This window comes from Schistocerca americana, chromosome 6, assembly GCF_021461395.2.
Source record: "Schistocerca americana isolate TAMUIC-IGC-003095 chromosome 6, iqSchAmer2.1, whole genome shotgun sequence".
NCBI lineage: Eukaryota > Metazoa > Arthropoda > Insecta > Orthoptera > Acrididae > Schistocerca > Schistocerca americana.
Window position 1 is genome coordinate 21,011,957 of NC_060124.1, and position 18,482 is coordinate 21,030,438.

The 18,482-nt window shown below is 44.1% G+C and overlaps 1 protein-coding gene across 1 annotated transcript in view; it reads left to right on the forward strand.

Annotated features, from left to right (window-relative positions):
- Positions 1-18,482, forward strand: part of LOC124619686 (photoreceptor-specific nuclear receptor-like) — a 164,811-nt gene that overhangs the window by 94,333 nt on the left and 51,996 nt on the right. The window contains 1 exon segment of the mRNA XM_047146236.1: positions 964-1,173. Within this exon segment, the coding sequence (XP_047002192.1) occupies positions 964-1,173 (210 nt within the window).

Sequence of the window (18,482 nt, forward strand, 5' to 3'; positions counted from 1 at the left end):
GTCTTCGGAGATGAAGCGGCAATAGAAGCAACGGTTCTAGGGGTTCCAAATTTATAGAGCCACCGTTTGACACGTGATGCTGGTTGCATTATTATATCTGTCTGGCGCTTTCGGTAATCGATCGTGATTCTGTTGTCGCGATCGAAATTCTGTTGTTTATCCAACCTGATACCTTCTATACAGTTAAAAGTATTATGGTGTTTGTGAATCTCTATGGCCTCTCTCTACACATGTTCGCGTGGATATAGCATTGCCTTTCGCGAAATGTTTGTCTCACTAAATTTTATTGCGTGGGTTCTGTCTCGGAAGACATGTTCTGCTACGGCCCATTTTTGCATTATGTTCCAGGCGGCAGTTTCCTCTGGTCCAGCTAAGCGGGTTTAATATCTCCTTTTATGATGGCAGTGTACGCTTGGCCATTACTATAGAGAATTTTGTACAGTGAATGCCGTATATCTTATCGGGCTGTACACGTTCTTTTATTTTCCCTGTTGGTCTCAAGATCGTCTCAACCTCATACTTCGCCAAGACTTTCCCGATCCGATATGTAATCTTGTTAGTAAACAGGAGGAAAATTTTACCAGTTGGCGGCCGTAGTTCCTCGTTAGTCCTGGCGTTCTCTCTTCTTGGACGGAGTGCTCGTTCCCTCCCCTTATCTCCTTAATGTAGCAACAATTTTCCTTGAAAGGCGACAGTCGCTCTTTCGTTGAACCGTTCTTGAATTGAATGGGAAAAGAAGTACCAGCAGTACCCTCTGCCACACACCATGAGGAGTGTTGCGGGATATTGATTCTTGGGCGCTACAGTTCCTGAGGCGGGTGGTCTATAGAAGCGTCCGATCACCATATTGTACTCAGTTTTGACGCTTACCTCCATCCACAATAATTCGCCTTCGGTCTGTGTAGCATCCTCTCTATACTTTCCTGAGCTCCTTACGGCAGCCAGATGAAATCTCGTGCGCAGGCCTGCCCGTGCACCTGCTGCCGCTGCTGCAGCCGCCCACGCCGCTGGTGGGCGTGTCCCCCGGCTCCATCTCCGCCGCCCACGGCGTCCACCACGTGCCGCCCCCGGCCCCAGTCTGCCCCTCCACCACCGGCAGCACCTGCGGGGGCGGCGCCAGCAGCAACGAGGACGAGGTCACCAGCTCCGAGGAGGCTGGCCGCCACGACAAAGGTGAGCACAGTACGTTCCTGCCAACCATAAAACCGGTATAAATTAAAAGTGATGCTGTTTCATTACTCTCTGATAATTAATGTTTCTATGTAAGGTTTACTTTAACCTCAGTAAAACAGTTAGGTACAAGTATTCTCCAGTCTTCCACCGAATAAAAGTACTTCCTCCCACTTGCAAATAAACTACAGAAAATTCCAGTCGGCTCTCTACCTTTCTCTGTGACCAATGCGTCTCTCCCTCTTTCCGCTCCTCCAGTCAGAACAGCCAATCTCTTCCTTTTCGAAATCGCTTCAGGCAAATGCCGGGATGGTTCCTTTGAAAGGGCACGGCCGATTTCCTTCCCCATCCTTCCCTAACACGAGCTTGCGCTCCGTCTCTAATGACCTCGTTGTCGACGGGACGTTAAACACTAATATCCTCCTCCTCCTCTTCCTTTTCGCTGATTCTGTCCTCTCTCACTGTAGTCTGCGCTCCGTAATCACACTTGTAGCCACAGACCCCAGCGTAACCGCGACATTCAACATCCCCCCTGTTGTGTCGGTAGCTGGGCCGACACCGTGAAGTTGAGATGGCTGAAAATGCACGCTAGACTAACGCAGACGGGCGTGAAGTACTGGAACAGGCTACGTAATTAATGTTATTAAGAAAAGTACGTAGCTGTATTAATACTTATCTTTAATATCATTGTGGTACATCGATCTTGACGATACACAGGAGACTTTAAGTACAATCACTGTATGGCTAATGGCGCCTTGCTAGTTCGTAGCCATTAACTTAGCTGATGGCTATTCTGTCTCTCGGCTAATGAGAGAGAAAGGCTTCGTACATCTGGTCGGTAGCTAGGTTCTCGTACAACTGGGGCGAGTGCTCTCTCGTATCACGAGACCTGCCTTGGTGGTGGCGCTAGGTCTGCGATTACACAGTGGCGACACGCGGGTCCGACATGTACTAAATGGACCGCGGCCGATTTAAGCTACCACCTAGCAAGTGTGGTGTCTGGCGGTGACACCACATTCCTCCCCCGCAAATCGGCGAACGGTCGTGTGATAAGGCTTCCGCCCGCCGTGGGGAGGACCACATGTTGACGTATGCGATGAGGTGGGGAGCCTAACAACAGGCGAGGCTGTGCCACCCGCACCCGGCCATTCGGTCCGAGGGGAGCTAGGAAACGCCTGAAAAACTAGTCCAGGGTGCACGTCAACATGCGGTGTATGCGCCCGTAAAGAGACAGGAGGGACCGAAGGATCAACCTCCATTGCGTCGGGGTAGCCGACGCGCGATGACGTCATGTGGTCCGGAGCGGGCGGGAGTTCCATGGCGGAGGACAGCTGGTCACGGGAAGCGATCGGCGGCGCGTGACCCTGGGAGGCGCTTGGCGGCTGCAACGAAGCGTCGAATGCGGGCGGCGCCGGCGGGAGAACAAGCGGCGGCAGCGGCGGCTGCTGCTGCTGCGGCGGCGGCGGCGCGTCGCCATGGGGCAAAATGGAAGGCATCGTCGGTAACACCTGGGGATGAGGCGAGCCAGTAGATGGGTCCCCAGGGCGCTGACCGGACGGCACCGTCGCTGAAAACAGACGGGGAGCGGCAGAACCCGAGCGACGACAGAGGCGCAGCTGATTGAGATGCCGACGCACCTCACCAGAGGCCCCCAAAACCAAATACATCGCGCGGCCGAGGCAGCGAAGAATGCGCCCTGCGAGCCAACGCCGGGAACCTCGATAGTTGCGATAAAATACAACGTCGCCTGGAGCAAAAGCAGGAGTCTGCCGCTGCACAGGAACCTGATGCGGCGGATGCAGCAAAGACATCAAGGTGCGATGAGGACGACCGTGGAGCAACTCAGCCGGCGAGCGACCATCTCGGGGCTGAGAGCGATACGAAGACAAAAAGAGCAACAATGCGTCCTCCCGAGAATGCGACTCTTTCAATTTCAACATCTGTGACTTGAAAGTCCGGACCAATCGTTCAGCGGCACCGTTGGACTGAGGCGAAAACGGCGCGGATGTCAGATGTTGAATACCATTGGCCTGGCAGAATGACTGAAATTCGGCGGACATGAATTGTGGGCCATTGTCGGAAACAATAGTCTGCGGAAGACCTTCAATGCAAAAGATAGCAGACAACGCTTGGATGGTGGCGGAGGACGTCGTGGAAGACATCCGGACAACAAAAGGAAAATTACTGAAGGCGTCGACCAGAACCAACCATCGAGCATTCCAGAATGGACCAGCAAAATCAATGTGCAAGCGTTGCCAAGGGGAAGTGGCTTTTGGCCACGCAAAGACTTTCCGCGGCGGTGCGGATTGTTGTTCGGCACACGCCGGGCACGAAGAACACATATTCGTAATCGCAGCATCGATTCCGAACCAAGTACAGTGCTGACGAGCAAGTTGTTTCGTTCGCACTATACCCCAATGTCCTTGGTGAAGAAGCCGTAAAACAAAGGACTGTAACGAACGTGGGACCACTGCTCTGAACTGATCATTATCAGAACGCAACAACAAAACACCACGTCGAACAAAAAGTCTCTCCTTGTGAGCAAAAAATCGGCGAACCAACGGATCCTCGATCCGAGACTTTGACAAAGGCCATTGCGTAGCAACAAAACGTAAAACAATAGCAAGGACAGGGTCAGCAGCTGTGGCTGTAGCGACACGACGAAAATCAATCGGAAACGATTCGACCACTTCATCGGTTTCCGAATCAATGAACATGCAAGCAAGTTCGGAAGAATCGAATGCTTTATCCTCAGCAACAGGCAAACGGGACAACGCATCGGCGTTTCCGTGCTTAGCAGTGGATCGATACAAGATATCGTAGCGGTACTGCGAGAGGAAAATAGACCAGCGAATGAATTTCTGCGCTGTACGTGGAGGTACAGGCTGGGTCGGATGAAAAAGCGATGTCAAAGGTTTGTGGTCTGTGATGATGGTAAAGTGACGACCATACAAGAAATCATGGAACTTAGTAACACCAAACACGAGAGCCAAAGCTTCTTTCTCTATCTGTGAATAATTTCTTTGCGCAGACGAGAGCAATTTGGACGCAAAGGCAATAGGGCGATCATGGGAGCCAACTTTGTGCGCAAGCACAGCACCGATCCCGAAATCCGATGCATCTACCATCAACAAAAGGGGTTTCTGGGGATCGAATGGCGTAAGGCAAGTATTAGAAAGCAACGCCGATTTCAACTGGCGAAAGGCGCGTTCGCATTCCGTCGTCCAGACGAACGGAACACCTGTACGGCGTACGCGATGAAGCGGAGCTGAAAGAGAAGAGGCATTGCGCACATTCACTCACACCTTGTGATTCTACAGTGTGCAATGTTCTTGCGACCTCCTGACGCAATGCGTGGGGAACATTGCGCGCTCTGAAAAATTTCGGTTGCGCGTTTCCCTTCAGTTCTAAATGTGCTGCATAGTTTTTAGCGCAACCTAAGCCCGGTGCAAAAATGTCTGCAAATTCTGCACATACACTAGAAACACTGTCTGAAGGCACAGTTTGATTCACTGATAGCACCTGATTTTCAATAGACATGTTAAACAACTGCAATAAATCTAGACCAAACAAATTCACTGCAGAAGAAGAACGAAGAACGTAAAATGACACAAGTTTTGTTTGTCCCTTGTATGTTGCAAGAAGGCTGCACTGTCCTAACACAGGAATTGTCTGTCCTGAATATGTGGTTAGCTTAACATTTGCGGAACGCAACGGAGGTTTGCCCAGTTGTTTGTACGTGTCATGATTGAGCAATGAAACTGCAGCTCCGGTATCGAGCTGGAATGGTATCACTTTGCCTTCAAAGTCTAAGTCCACAAAAAGTTTATTGTTCTGCTGACGACAAGAGCGACTGTTTTGTGCAATGGGAACAGACACTGGTACAGAATCACTTGCTAATTGACGTGATTTCCGGCGACGTCGACGCACAGTTTTTGTGGGACGAACACAGTTACTGTTAGAGAAAGTGTCACTGGACGAAGTGGAATTAACGACATGAATGTCCATAGGCGAAGGTCCACGAGCCTGAGTGTCCTTGGTTCGATTCCGGCGCGAAGCAAAGGGCCTGGAACGAATGTGATTGTCTGATCTGAGCTTTTTCTGGCAAACACTTTGAACATGTCCTTTCTTATTGCAGAAAAAGCAAATAGCTCGGCGTGACGGGCAATGTTCACGCGAATGTCTAGTAGCACACCGCGGGCATGATTTCACTACAGTTGTGGGCTGGCGCGGCACACGTGGCTTAGCGCGCGGCGGCAGCTGTGCGGACGTGCGCGAGGCCCGGTTACCAGGCCGCGCAGCGCGTCCAGCGGGCCGGTTAATGTTACACACGGCTGGCGAAGTTTCAAAAGATTCCTGAGCACAGTCAAGTGTGTCCTGTCTATCCAATATGTCTATCACTTGTTGAAGGGAGGGATTAACTAGTTTCAAAATTTGCTCCCGTATGCGAACATCAGAAACGTTCTGTGCAATTGCATCACGCACCATTGTATCTGAATAAGAAAGACCACAGTCACATTCAAAAGCACAGTCCCTAGCAAGTCCTTGCAATGTTGCTACCCACTCCTTATTAGTTTGACCGGCCGTACGTTTTGTACGAAAGAACGTATACCGTTTTGCAACCACATTAACTGTTTCTTTGAAATAGGCATCTAATGCAGACAAAATTTCCTCGTAGGACAGAGTTGCTACGTCGCGTCGGGGAAACAATTTCACTATCACACGGTATGTGGACACACCGACACAAGAAAGCAAAAACGGCTGCCGCTCTTTACCTTGAATTCTGTAGGCCGCTAGATGAAAGTTGAACTGGCGAGACCACTCGTGCCAGGTCTCATCGGCTGCCACGTATGGTCGAAAGGGAGGTGCAACAGCGTTTAGTGGCAGCGGTAGCGAAGAAGCGGCTGCGGCCGCATCGGTGTGCAGCGCACGTTGACCCTGGACGAGCTGTCCAAGGGCATCCAATAACGCCTGCGTCTGCTGATTCTGCAAGCGATAAAATTCGGACAGTACATCTGGGGAATGTGGCGAAGCCATGACACAATTAAATGTAAGCAATCAGAAAGAACACTTTAAATCGTCGCCAATGTTGTGTCGGTAGCTGGGCCGACACCGTGAAGTTGAGATGGCTGAAAATGCACGCTAGACTAACGCAGACGGGCGTGAAATACTGGAACAGGCTACGTAATTAATGTTATTAAGAAAAGTACGTAGCTGTATTAATACTTATCTTTAATATCATTGTGGTACATCGATCTTGACGATACACAGGAGACTTTAAGTACAATCACTGTATGGCTAATGGCGCCTTGCTAGTTCGTAGCCATTAACTTAGCTGATGGCTATTCTGTCTCTCGGCTAATGAGAGAGAAAGGCTTCGTACATCTGGTCGGTAGCTAGGTTCTCGTACAACTGGGGCGAGTGCTCTCTCGTATCACGAGACCTGCCTTGGTGGTGGCGCTAGGTCTGCGATTACACAGTGGCGACACGCGAGTCCGACATGTACTAAATGGACCGCGGCCGATTTAAGCTACCACCTAGCAAGTGTGGTGTCTGGCGGTGACACCACACCCCCCACACGGACACACTTCTCTCTCGCGTCCTCTTTTAACTGGTTATATCGCCAGAATCCATAAAACCGAGCGCCCACTGCTCACTTATCTCCTGTACCGTCTCCCACTGCCGTGCTAGGTCCTCCCAGGTGAATTTGCAATACAGCCGTTGTCCGCAAAATACAGCTATCGTCTTACAAAAGCAAAGCAACCCTTTTACTACTATAAAAATTCACATCCGTCTAGCATCCGCAAACAGCCTCAGAGTTCCCGGAGCTGCGACTGTTCTGTAATTACTCCAGGTATCGGCTAAACTCCGTTGCAGACATTACCATGGACACGTTTACTTTGTTCTATCCAGCAATACCAAGGCTTTTGTACTTGAGCACGTAGGTAAGTCCTCCTTCCACATTCATCAAGTCGTTGCACAATACAGACGTCTTTCACCTGGCCATACTAGCAGGGAAGGTGTTATCTTCCCAGCGGCCGAAGTGCAGCCACAATCCATAGCAGACTTCCCCCAATGCTGTTTCACTCAAGAATGATAGACACAGTGTGAAACATTCCGATAAGCTCGCGTAAACCAGTGGTAGTCAACCTGGTCCCCTCTGCCTACTAGTGAACGCACTAACTTCCATGGTGGCCAGTTGGCGCTAGGGGTTGTAAAAACATTTGCATTAGGTTTCCAAAGAAATTTTCGTACAAAGTATTTCGCAAGTGTAATCTCTATACGCAAAAGGCAGTGTCCTGATTAACTGGCTGATTGACGCATCATCGGCTAGCCCAAACCGCTAAGCATAGAAACTTGAAATTAGGAGAGGGTGTGGATCTTATACTGCAGGCGTCGCTTAACAAGGGATTTTTCAAAATTCTGACCCCAACGCGTTGAAAAAGGGAATGAAAGTATTTTTAAAAAATGTCGCAATTAAGGCAATTTTGAAACTATACCTACAAAAATAACGTGTTTTCCTCTTTTTGAAAATTCACTTGTAATGTCTCTTGCAGCGGTCTCTCCGCGATATTTACAGAAATTTTATAAATCATATAACTCAGAACATATCTCGAAATATCTCTTCTTATCTTACCGATTATCAAGGCAAAGTAGTTTCAAGCCCAATTATTCCTTGGAGCGTCCATTTACTCCATGGAATAGCTTCTCTGCTATCTATGTTTTCTCTTAGGAAAAAGAATAGAGGACTTCTTGCCGATGAGTCGTGAAAGAGGGATGTATATGTATGTATTGTTGAGCTAGTCGCCATCTTGATGAGATTCTGTATGAGAAGGAATTTAATACATGAACTAAACTAAAGTAAGTGTGTTCGCGTATTATTTAACTGACTGTTATTGACAGTGTCTGCTTACTACGCTGTGTTGCACGGGATCAGTGGGGAACGTCTGATTTACACTGGACGAACCTGCCGTTTTGTATGCTCAAGATATCCAGTTACTTCAAATAAATAGGCTAACACGGTCTTACCAGCAGATCTCCGGTCTTCCCCATGTGATCACCGAAAGTTAATAATTATTACAAATGTTTCCAGGAGATCGACTGACAATTTTCGTCGCACCGAAACTTCGAAATTGCTTCACTGCCTTGTGGAATTTAAGTTAAGCTTAATTTAATCAGGATAGAACAGTATTGAACTGTGTGAATGTGATAAGCCTGCTTTGTCAATGAAAATTCCCTTAATATACGCATGTTTTTACTATCCTGATCAGTGAAGCTAAATCAGGCCGGTGTGAGAGAGGTTTTTAAATTTTAGATCCCATACAAAATATATTAAATCGCGGTATTGGGATAAGCCTATGCCTCTACAAGACGTGATTGGCATATTAAAATCTCGACTTCCGGCCAGCATCAGAAATAGAATGCTGTATATTAATGAGCATGACCTTGACTCTTTCATGACTACGCTTGACACTATAGATATGATCGAGGAAGATGAACATCGGCCAAGACAACCGGTTATGCAGAGGAGAGCGATTGAGGCGCCAAATGCAAATCGGAATGGAAACGGATTTAATAATTATTATACTAGCAATAGTCAGAGATTCAACGGAAACAATTGCAACGGAAATGGAAATTTCAATAACAGTGCTGCGAGGAGCAGATTCAGAGACAATCGAACAGGTCGCAGATACAACCCAATGTTTGGAAATGCAAGAGATTATCAGAACCAGCAGTTTTCAAATAATAATAATGCGTACAGAAATTCTGACACTCGATTTGAAGCAAATAACACAACCAGACATCAACAACAACCAGTCGTAACAGAAGTAGTAGATGATTCAAGAGGAAATAATAATCGACATTTAAACTGAAGAGGGCCGCTTTATGCTCCGTAAAGTCGGCCGGGGAATACAAAAGGGGCAAACCTGTTTTAAACGAAATTAATTCCGTGGCAATGTTGAGATATAATGAAGGCGAATTAATGACAGATGAATTGACAAGAGACTTAGAGGCCTGTGTAGTCGAAGATAAAAGGGTTCCTGTGTCTGAGATCATCACAGAAGTGGGAGGAATTTTAACCAATGTTGTATTGGACACAGCTTCATCTACAGACGTAGTATCCGGAACTTTGTTTCGCAGAATTAGTAAAATTAAGAAAATCCCTGTTCTACCAGTACAAAATTGCCGAGTTGTAGGTGCAGTGGGAGCAAAATCCAGGAACGTCAAAATACAAACGCTTATAGAGATAAAATTGGGAAATGTAGCTGAACAATGCACATTCCTTGTAGTGGAAAAGTTGTTAGTAGATTGTATTCTTGGCATTGGAACTTTGCAAGCCTGCAATTGCAAGTTGGACTTGGTAGAAGGAAAGGTGCATTTTAAAATCGAAGATCAATTTGTTACACTGATCTTACTGAGAAAGGAGGCAGTGTATGAGCGATATTTCCGTGGTGCTGCTGTGCAGTTGATTTGTGCTGAAAATAATAATATATGCCGACTACCGATCAAGTCAATTCAAGAAGAGGATTTCAGACAAACAGTCGAACAGAAGATTGCTGAGTCAGATTGCCTAACGGATAGTCAAAGGGAATAATTATTCAATATATTAACAGAATATGAGTCAGTTTTCGATGAAAAGCCCGGAATTATTAGAGGATATGTTTGTACATTACAGATTAAGCCCCATAAGACATTTTGCCTTACACACTATCCCATTCCCTGGCGATTAAAACAACCAGTTCAGGAAGAGATACAAAAAATATTAAACTGGAATCTTATTGAACCGTCGAACAGCCCATATTGTTCTCCGTTGCTTGTTGTACCAAAGCCAGGAAGATAAGTTCGATTGGTATTAGATGCAAGGGAAATTAACAAAATTATAGTACCTGTGCGCACACATCCAAAGAACATCGATGAGTTAATACAGAAATTTCAAGATGTATCCTATTTAACCAGTATTGATTTGAGAAGTTCGTTCTGGCAAGTCCAGTTAGACAAGGACTCAAGAAAATATACTGCTTTTATATATGGAGGGAGAAGCTATCAGTTCAAGGTCGTTCCGTTTGGTCTCAATATCAGCTCTGGAGTTTTTATTTCTGCGTTGGACTATGCCCTAGGACCAGAACTACGTAGTCGAATATCAATTTTTGTGGACGATCTATTAATTGCCTCTAAAACTTGGGAGGAACATGTACAACTTATTAGGAGGATTTTTTCTGTGTTCAAACAAACTGGTATAACTGCAAATCTAAAAAAATCCCAATTTTCTCTACAGAGAATTAAATTCTTAGGACATATGATTAATGCAAAAGGCATTCTTCCAACAGAAGCGAAGATTAGTGCGATAAAAAATTTTCCAACTCCAAGAAACAGAAGACAACTGAAAGGCTTTATAGGCTTGGCTTCATTTTTTCGTCGATTTATTAAAACTCAAGCAATGAACTCTGAAGCACTAAACCGGCTCCTGAGGAAAGATGTACCATGGCAATGGTCTAATGATTGTGAAAAGGCTTTTTGTGAAATTAAGGATCAACTGATAAATGCTCCCTTATTATACCACCCTGATATGAATGTTGGATTCTGTTTAGCCACTGATTCATCAGATGTCGGATTAGGATCTTGTTTATTTCAAATTAGGTACATCGATGGTGTAAAAACCTTTTGTCCAATTGCATTTGCTAGCAGAGTTTTATCCACCTGTGAAAGAGCATATACCACTACGGAATTAGAAGCTTTAGCAGTTATTTGGTCTTTGAAAAAGTTTAATTATTATGTATATGGCTCAAGGATAGCCGTTTATTGTGACCACCAATCACTAGCCTTTTTACAAACTTGTAAGTTGCTGCATCCTCGCTTGTCAAGGTGGACGCTGGCGCTGCAAGAATATCAGTTTCAAATTATTCATGTAGCCGGAAAAGAAAATATTATAGCTGACGCGTTGTCAAGATCTCCAGATGGAATAACACCTGAACTGGATGTAAATAATAAGGCAGAATTTCCAGTGCTTCTTCTTCAAGAAAATAATTACAAGTTATATTATATTCATTTATGTAAGACAATGGCTCAGCTTCAGAAGAAGGATCGACGATGGAATGCTATAATACGACAATTCAATCAACAAAATCCTATGGTCAATTTGGAATACTACCGGCTTGTGAATAATATTTTATTTTTTAAATCTGGGAAGGCTGAGAATCCAAAGTGGTGTGTCTGCATACCCGAAGAATATGAAGAACGATTAATTTGGTTCACACATTTGACCTGGGGTCATGTTGGTGTTGTAAAGTGTGCTAATAAGATTAGATATTATTTTTACTTCCCAAATATAAGGCGAAAAGTGCACAAAGTCATCCAGAAATGTATTCTCTGTCAAGAGGCTAAGCCGGACAACAAGGGAAATAAAATTGCGCTTCACTCAATAATACCTGAAGCACCAAGATCACTTATATCATGTGATATTTGTGGACCACTTCCTAGAGCCAGAGGTGGTGTTAAGTACATTATTGGATTCTGTGATGTGTTTACAAAATATGTTAAACTATATCCTATAAAATCAGCAACTGCAAGAGCTGCCGCAGTAAAGTTTGTAAATGACTACATTCCTCATGCAGGGATTCCAAAATCTATAATCTCCGACAATGCGAAGATATTTACTGGATATTTATGGAGAAAATTAGTATCACAACTAGGAATAAAACAGATATTTACATCTTGCTATCATCCACAAGGGAATTTAATTGAACGGGTTTTTCGAGAACTAAACAGATTCATGAGAACGTACTGTCATGATAAACAAACTACCTGGATAAACTATTTGGCCGAGTTTGAGCAGATTTATAATAATTTACCTCATAGTTCTACAAACTTTACCCCGAATGAACTGATGTTCAGAGATAACGAAAGAAACTTTTGGGTAGATAACTTGCCTAAACTCGAGGACACCAAAATGTCATGGGAAGAAAAAATTCGCAATGCTCTCATTAATATTACGGAGAAAGCAAGACAGCGAAAGGAAATCCATGACAGAAACATCAAACGGATTCAGACTTTCAATATCGGACAAAAAAATTCTTTTAAGAAGACACATCAAGCCATCAAGGTTGAAGAAGACCATCAGAAAATGGAATCTAATTTATACAGGTCCATATATAATAGTTGATATACCGAATCCTGGTGCGTATTTATTAGCATATCCGGATTCTGGAAGAACGAAAGGATTATTTCCCCATGTAGACCTAAAGAGGTACTTTTAAGAAAAGTGTTTCAAATTAAATGAAAACTCTGTATGAAGTATTTGGGTGTTAAAAATGAAGTGCGAAGGACAGTATGCCTCAGCTACTGTGATAGGTTAAATGATAGCATGCCAAGCATCTGTGATAGTTCAATGAACAGTCACACGACATTTATTTTTTTATTTATTCTCAAAATAATATATATTTTCCTATGTCCGTCTACAAAATCCTGAGCTACGATTTGCATGAAAAAACTATGATATGAAACGGCCATTGGATGTACCTGACTACTCTCAAGCTCTTGACCACGTTGATTATTATTTCCAAAATTGCCTTACGCGCGTCGACATTCCGTCATTTTAAAAGGCTGTCTAAAATACGACAGGAAACTGGTATCAAGAAACAGAAAATTGGTATCAAGAAAACTGGTATCAAGGAATTCAAACAACCTGAGAAGGCGTAACCCTGAAAACGCCATACATCCGTATCCTCAGTACTATAGGACAGCCATCCAGATTGCCTTACCTAATTAAGACTCCTCAACCACCAAACATTAGTTTAACCAAAACACCATTCAGGATTATAATCCTGTTAAGGTCGTGAAAATGACTGAAAAATCTTCAGCAGTTAGACTGGGATGAGGTGTACAAGGAACCCGATGCTAATTTAAAATTACTTTAGGTACATGTATCTTCAGTATGATTTGAGATGTGTTCACCAAATTCCTCCCAAGTAAAGAATGGTATCTTATTGTATTATGACTAATAGATTGCAGAAAATTTCTGTTTGTCATTCTGCATACAATTTTAGCGGTAATTTCTGAGCAAATGAATTATCTGGTATAATAAAGATTTTTCTGCTTCCTCAGGTGCACCACAAACTACAAAACGAGAGGCATAATGTGTTCCTATGAGTGTTAACGGCAGCCTGCCTCAGTATGAATGCTGTTACTCTGACGATTCACCAGAAAATAGTACCAGAAATGAAACGAGTGTTATAAAACCATCTGTTAGACAAAATGTCGTAATTCTTAAACTATAACTGACAATTTAATAAATTTTCTTGTACATCTTCAGCTAATGCCACTCATTGAGGGTACAAACCCGCAACTTCCTCCGCATTGCAGGTCACCGGTAACGCACACCGAAAGCGAAGCATAAAAACACAGGCCGTTCACGTCCACGTCCCACGTCCCCTTAAACCAGTGCAACATTGTCTGCCTCCACAGCTGAGTGGTCAGCGTGGCTGACTATCGCCGATTCGAGGCCACACCGGGGGATGGGTTTTATATTTTCCTCGTCGTCATCGACGAACAAGACGCCGAGGTGGCGTCAAATAAAAAACCTAGCACCAGGCGGCCGAACAACCCTAGGTGCTGTCTCTCTGCCAATAATTCCATACAACCATTTCATTTCAGTGTGATACTGAAGACAATACTGGTACACCGATAATTGCGCAACCTCTTCCCATTTTCATATATTACATTTTTTTCGTAGGAATCCAGTAATCAAATAATACATAATATAAGTAGATAAGGCAGTCTGAATGGTTCCCATATATTATACTGATGATACTGATGTATGGCGTTTTCAAGGTTGCGGCATCTCAGTTTGTTTGAATTTCCTTCCTGTGTGACGCTTATACGTTTGTCCCCTGTTTCACTGGGGTTTGCTCTTACTGGTTGAGAGGGCAATGCGTGGGTGCCGCCTGCTCCGTCAAACGCAACCGCTACAATTCTCGTCTGATATTTCAATATTTTGTAAAATATTGTATACTGGTATTTATGACCTTCCATTGATGACATAAATTAAAAACCATACTTGTTAACAGATAATCTGCCTTTTTGTAGCCTAGTACCGCCCTGTGTCTTCTGCCATTGTATCGTTTTCGACCTTTCAAAGCTGTTACGCACTGTTTTGTAAAAACATACTTCTTGGTGAATTTTCATGAATTCTTTGTTGATGGGATCTGCTTTATACTATGTAATGGTGAAAAACTTAGTCGTAAACGAACAAATTCATCTTGTGCCACGTATCTAACGCCGTCTAGCGGTATAATCTACCTATCTGCAACCTTGTTCCTTGATAGCAGTTTGCTCTTTGCCTCTTACTTAAGAATGGTGACGAGAAACAAAGTATCTATTTGATAATTTTCTTTGTGTCGCATTAAGACATAACATTCGGTAAAGTAAAAAACCATATTCTGCTCACTATATTACATCTCTAAGCAAAGGTGAAAATGTAGTATATTTCGTATTTTTTGATACCAGTTTTGTAATGTGCTTCATAGTCTTTGAAAGTGATGGAATGTCGAAATGCCTTAGACGATTTTGGAAATAATAAAAAGTGTGGCCAAGATATCTGAAAGTTATCAAAAAGAAAATACTGCGAGCGACCTGCGTCATTAGCAAGTCATCAAACCATCGGTTCGGTTCCGAATTGTGTCTGAATATTTCAAGGAATACTTTTCGAGCGTACGTATTTATCTCCATCTCTCGTTCCTTTCCCCTTCGTCCCGTCGTGAATACATCCGACGCGCTTATTTCTGAAGGAAGAAGTTTATAATTTTGTAAACTCTTTCTGCGTTATACGTTCACCTGTCGGTTTCCTCCACCTTTTAATTTCCCCGTCTACTTTCCACCCTCCGCTCACAGAAAGTACATTATCGATTTACTCGATATGGAAGGCCCTTTCGCTTTTTTTGTTTTCAAAGTCAGCAATCAGCTGATGAATGTAGTGTACCGAAACGTGAGTCATTAAGCCGGTGTCTCTTTCTTAATTATGACAGAAATAACGAGTCTTCCACTTCGAAGCTCGGTAACGAGAAATTAATTTGCTCTTGCAACGTAAGTAAATGAAATATCGAACGCTAACACAATTCAAAGACGATGAACAAAAGGATGGACCGACGTCGTACATGATTCGAGAGGAATGTTGCTAAAGTACACAATGAGAATTATTGAACTGTGTGAAATAAAATCGTCATAACTTCTAAACGATTAGCTTAGGACGTCAAACTGCATGGTTGGCCGCGGGGCTGATGGAAATTAATATGTGCATGCGCAAACGTCTTGTTGTTGTCGGCCACTTGCACGTGAAATTGTCACAGTACAGCGTGCCTGAGCGTATAGCGCTAGTGAAGGCCTACTATGCGACCAATAACAGCCCAACTGCAGCTCAAAGGAAGGTTACGACCGAGATCTATCTGAAGACAGCGGCCCCAATTGTGGTAACAATCAAGAATTTGATTCCCAAATTTGAGACAACGGGTTCTGTTCGTGATGACAGTGTTGGGAATGTCGGCCGTCCAAAAGGGGTGAAAACGCCTGAAAACTTAGCGAAGACATGCTCTATGTTTCAGCCAGCCCCAGGAAATCGATTAGACGAGCTGCACAATAGGTGGGAATCAACCGTGGCACACTGCGACAAATTGTTGAAGACCTGCACATCTCTTCTGATACAAAATTCAAACCCATCAGTCATTAAGCCCCAGGGTCATGGAACAGCGGTTGTGTTTCGCCGGCACTATTGCCCACAGAACTGATGGACTTGGATGTGAATATGGTTTGGTTTAGCGACGAAGCCCACTTTAATTTGGATGGCTTCGTCAATAAGCAAAGTTGGCACATTTGGGGGACTGAGAATCCGCATTTCGCTATCGAGAAGACTCTTCGCCCTTAACGGGTGACTGTGTGGTGTGCAGTGTCCAATCACGGAGTAATCGGTGCGATATTCCTTGATGGTACGGTGACTACCGAACGGCACCTGAAGGTTTTGGATGATAATTTCATCCACATTATCCAAAGTGACCCTGATTTCGACACGATGTGGTTCATGCAAGACGGAGCTCGATCCCATCGAAGCTGGAGAGTGTTTGATGTCCTGGAGGAGCATTTTGGGGACCGCATTCTGGCTCTGGGGTACCCAGAGGTCACTGGCATGGGCCTCGATTAACCGCCACATTCTCCGGATCTGAACACATGCGACTCCTTGCTGCGGGGCTTTATTAAGCACAAGGTGTACAGCAATAACACGAAAACCGATGCTGAGCTGAAAATAGCAATTCATAAGGTCATCGACACCCTCAATGTTCCGACACTTGAGCGGGTCATGCAGAATTTCGCTATTCGTCAATGATGGCAGGCATACTGAACATGTCATAACCTAAATCCCAACGTCTGTAGTGACGTTTATATGTTGAATAAAGTGTGTGCTCGCCTTAATTTGTAACTAATTTTCGTTTTTCTTATGTACAAAATACTTCAATAATTGTCACCCTGTATTTATTGCGAGATTTTGCTTACATACGTTCAGGTGACTCTAGGGTTGTGTGTTTATAAGGAGAAATACATTTTTCCGTTTCTTCAATGTTCATCATTCAATTTTCAAATTGTCGTAAGATAGTTTAGCAACGTTAATAAATGCGGAACGGTTTTTCAAACGAATCTCACTGAACACGTATGTTGAACAGTTCTTTCTGAGAGTGTAAGTAAAAGGATGCAAAAGATATCAATATTTACGGTAATTTTTAGGTGATAGGGAAATGCAACGTAAAATTGTCATGCTGATAGAAAGAATAATCGTCTCTAAACTGTTTGAATACTATACGGCCGGCCGGAGTGGCCGAGCGGTTATAGGCGCTACAGTCTAGAACCGCGCGACCGCTATGGTCGCAGGTTCGAATCCTGCCTCGGGTATGGATGTGTGTTGTCCTTCGGTTGGTTAGGTTTAAGTAGTTCTAAGTTCTAGGGGAATGATGACCTCAGATGTTAAGTCCCATACTGCTCAGAGCCATTTGAACCAACACTATACGCAGTACACAACGTTGTAAAATGTGTTCCTATCGTTGGGTATTTAACGTTTTCTTAAGCGCAGTGACGGGACCACAGCCTAATCATGAAAAATACCTCTCCACTGTAACATCACCTACTGCATATTTCATTGTTGGCACAGCACATGACGACAAGTAACGTTTTCCAGACGTTTACCAAATCCAAACCCTTCCGTAGGACTGCTGGAGCGTGATTCATCACTCCATATCTCTCGCTTCCAGTAATCCACTGTCTTCATCTACATCTGTACTCTGCAAACCACTGTGAGGTGCATGAGGTGCATGCCAAAAGGTACGTCCCATTGTACCGGTTATTAAGGTTTCCTCCAGTTCCATTCACGTATGGAGCGCGGAGAGAATGATTGTTTGAACGCCTCTGTGTGTGTAGTAATTATTCTAATCTTACCTTCACAATACCCATGTGAGCCATACACAGGGGGTTGTAGCATATTCCTGGAGTAATCATTTAAAACTGCTCCTTGAAACTTTGTTAATAGGCTTTCTCGGGATAGTTTACGCCTATTTTCAAGAATCTTCCATTCAGTTCCTTCAGTATCTTTGAGACACTCTCCCACGGATTAAACAAACCTGGAGTAATAATTTAAAGCCGATTCTTGAAACTTTATTAACAGGCTTTCTCGGGATAGTTTACGCCTATCTTCAAGAATCTGCCATTCAGTTCCTTCAGTATCTCTGTGACACTCTACCACGGATTAAACAAACCTGTGACAATTCGTGCTGCTCTTCTCTGTATACGTTCAATATCCCTTGTTAGTCCTATCCGGTATGGGTCCCACACACTTGTGCAGTATTCTAGAACTGGTCGCACGAGTGATTTGCAAGCAATCTCCTTTGTAGATTGATTGCACTTCCCTAGTATTCTGCCAATAAACCGTATCTACCACCTGCTACCAAGTGAAGTCGCCTCTTATAGCACTTGAAGCGTCGCGTAGCATTGCCTACAGAAATATGTGGCGTACTATTGTACCCCATTCCTTTTAAATCGCCACGCACTGTTATTGTGCTAGATGAGCTGCTAGTAGCCCTTCGGAACTCACAAGTGATTCGTTTCGCTGATTTCTCGCGATTTTTACAAGCAACCTCTACAGTGCTCGACGGTCCCCTTCCGACAGTACATGAGGTTTGCTTGATCTTGGTTTTGCTTATTCCTTCGCGTTTACACTTCACAATCGCATCAACAACAGTTGGGCATCTTTTGGAAGGGCTGAAATGTCCTGGTTGGATTTG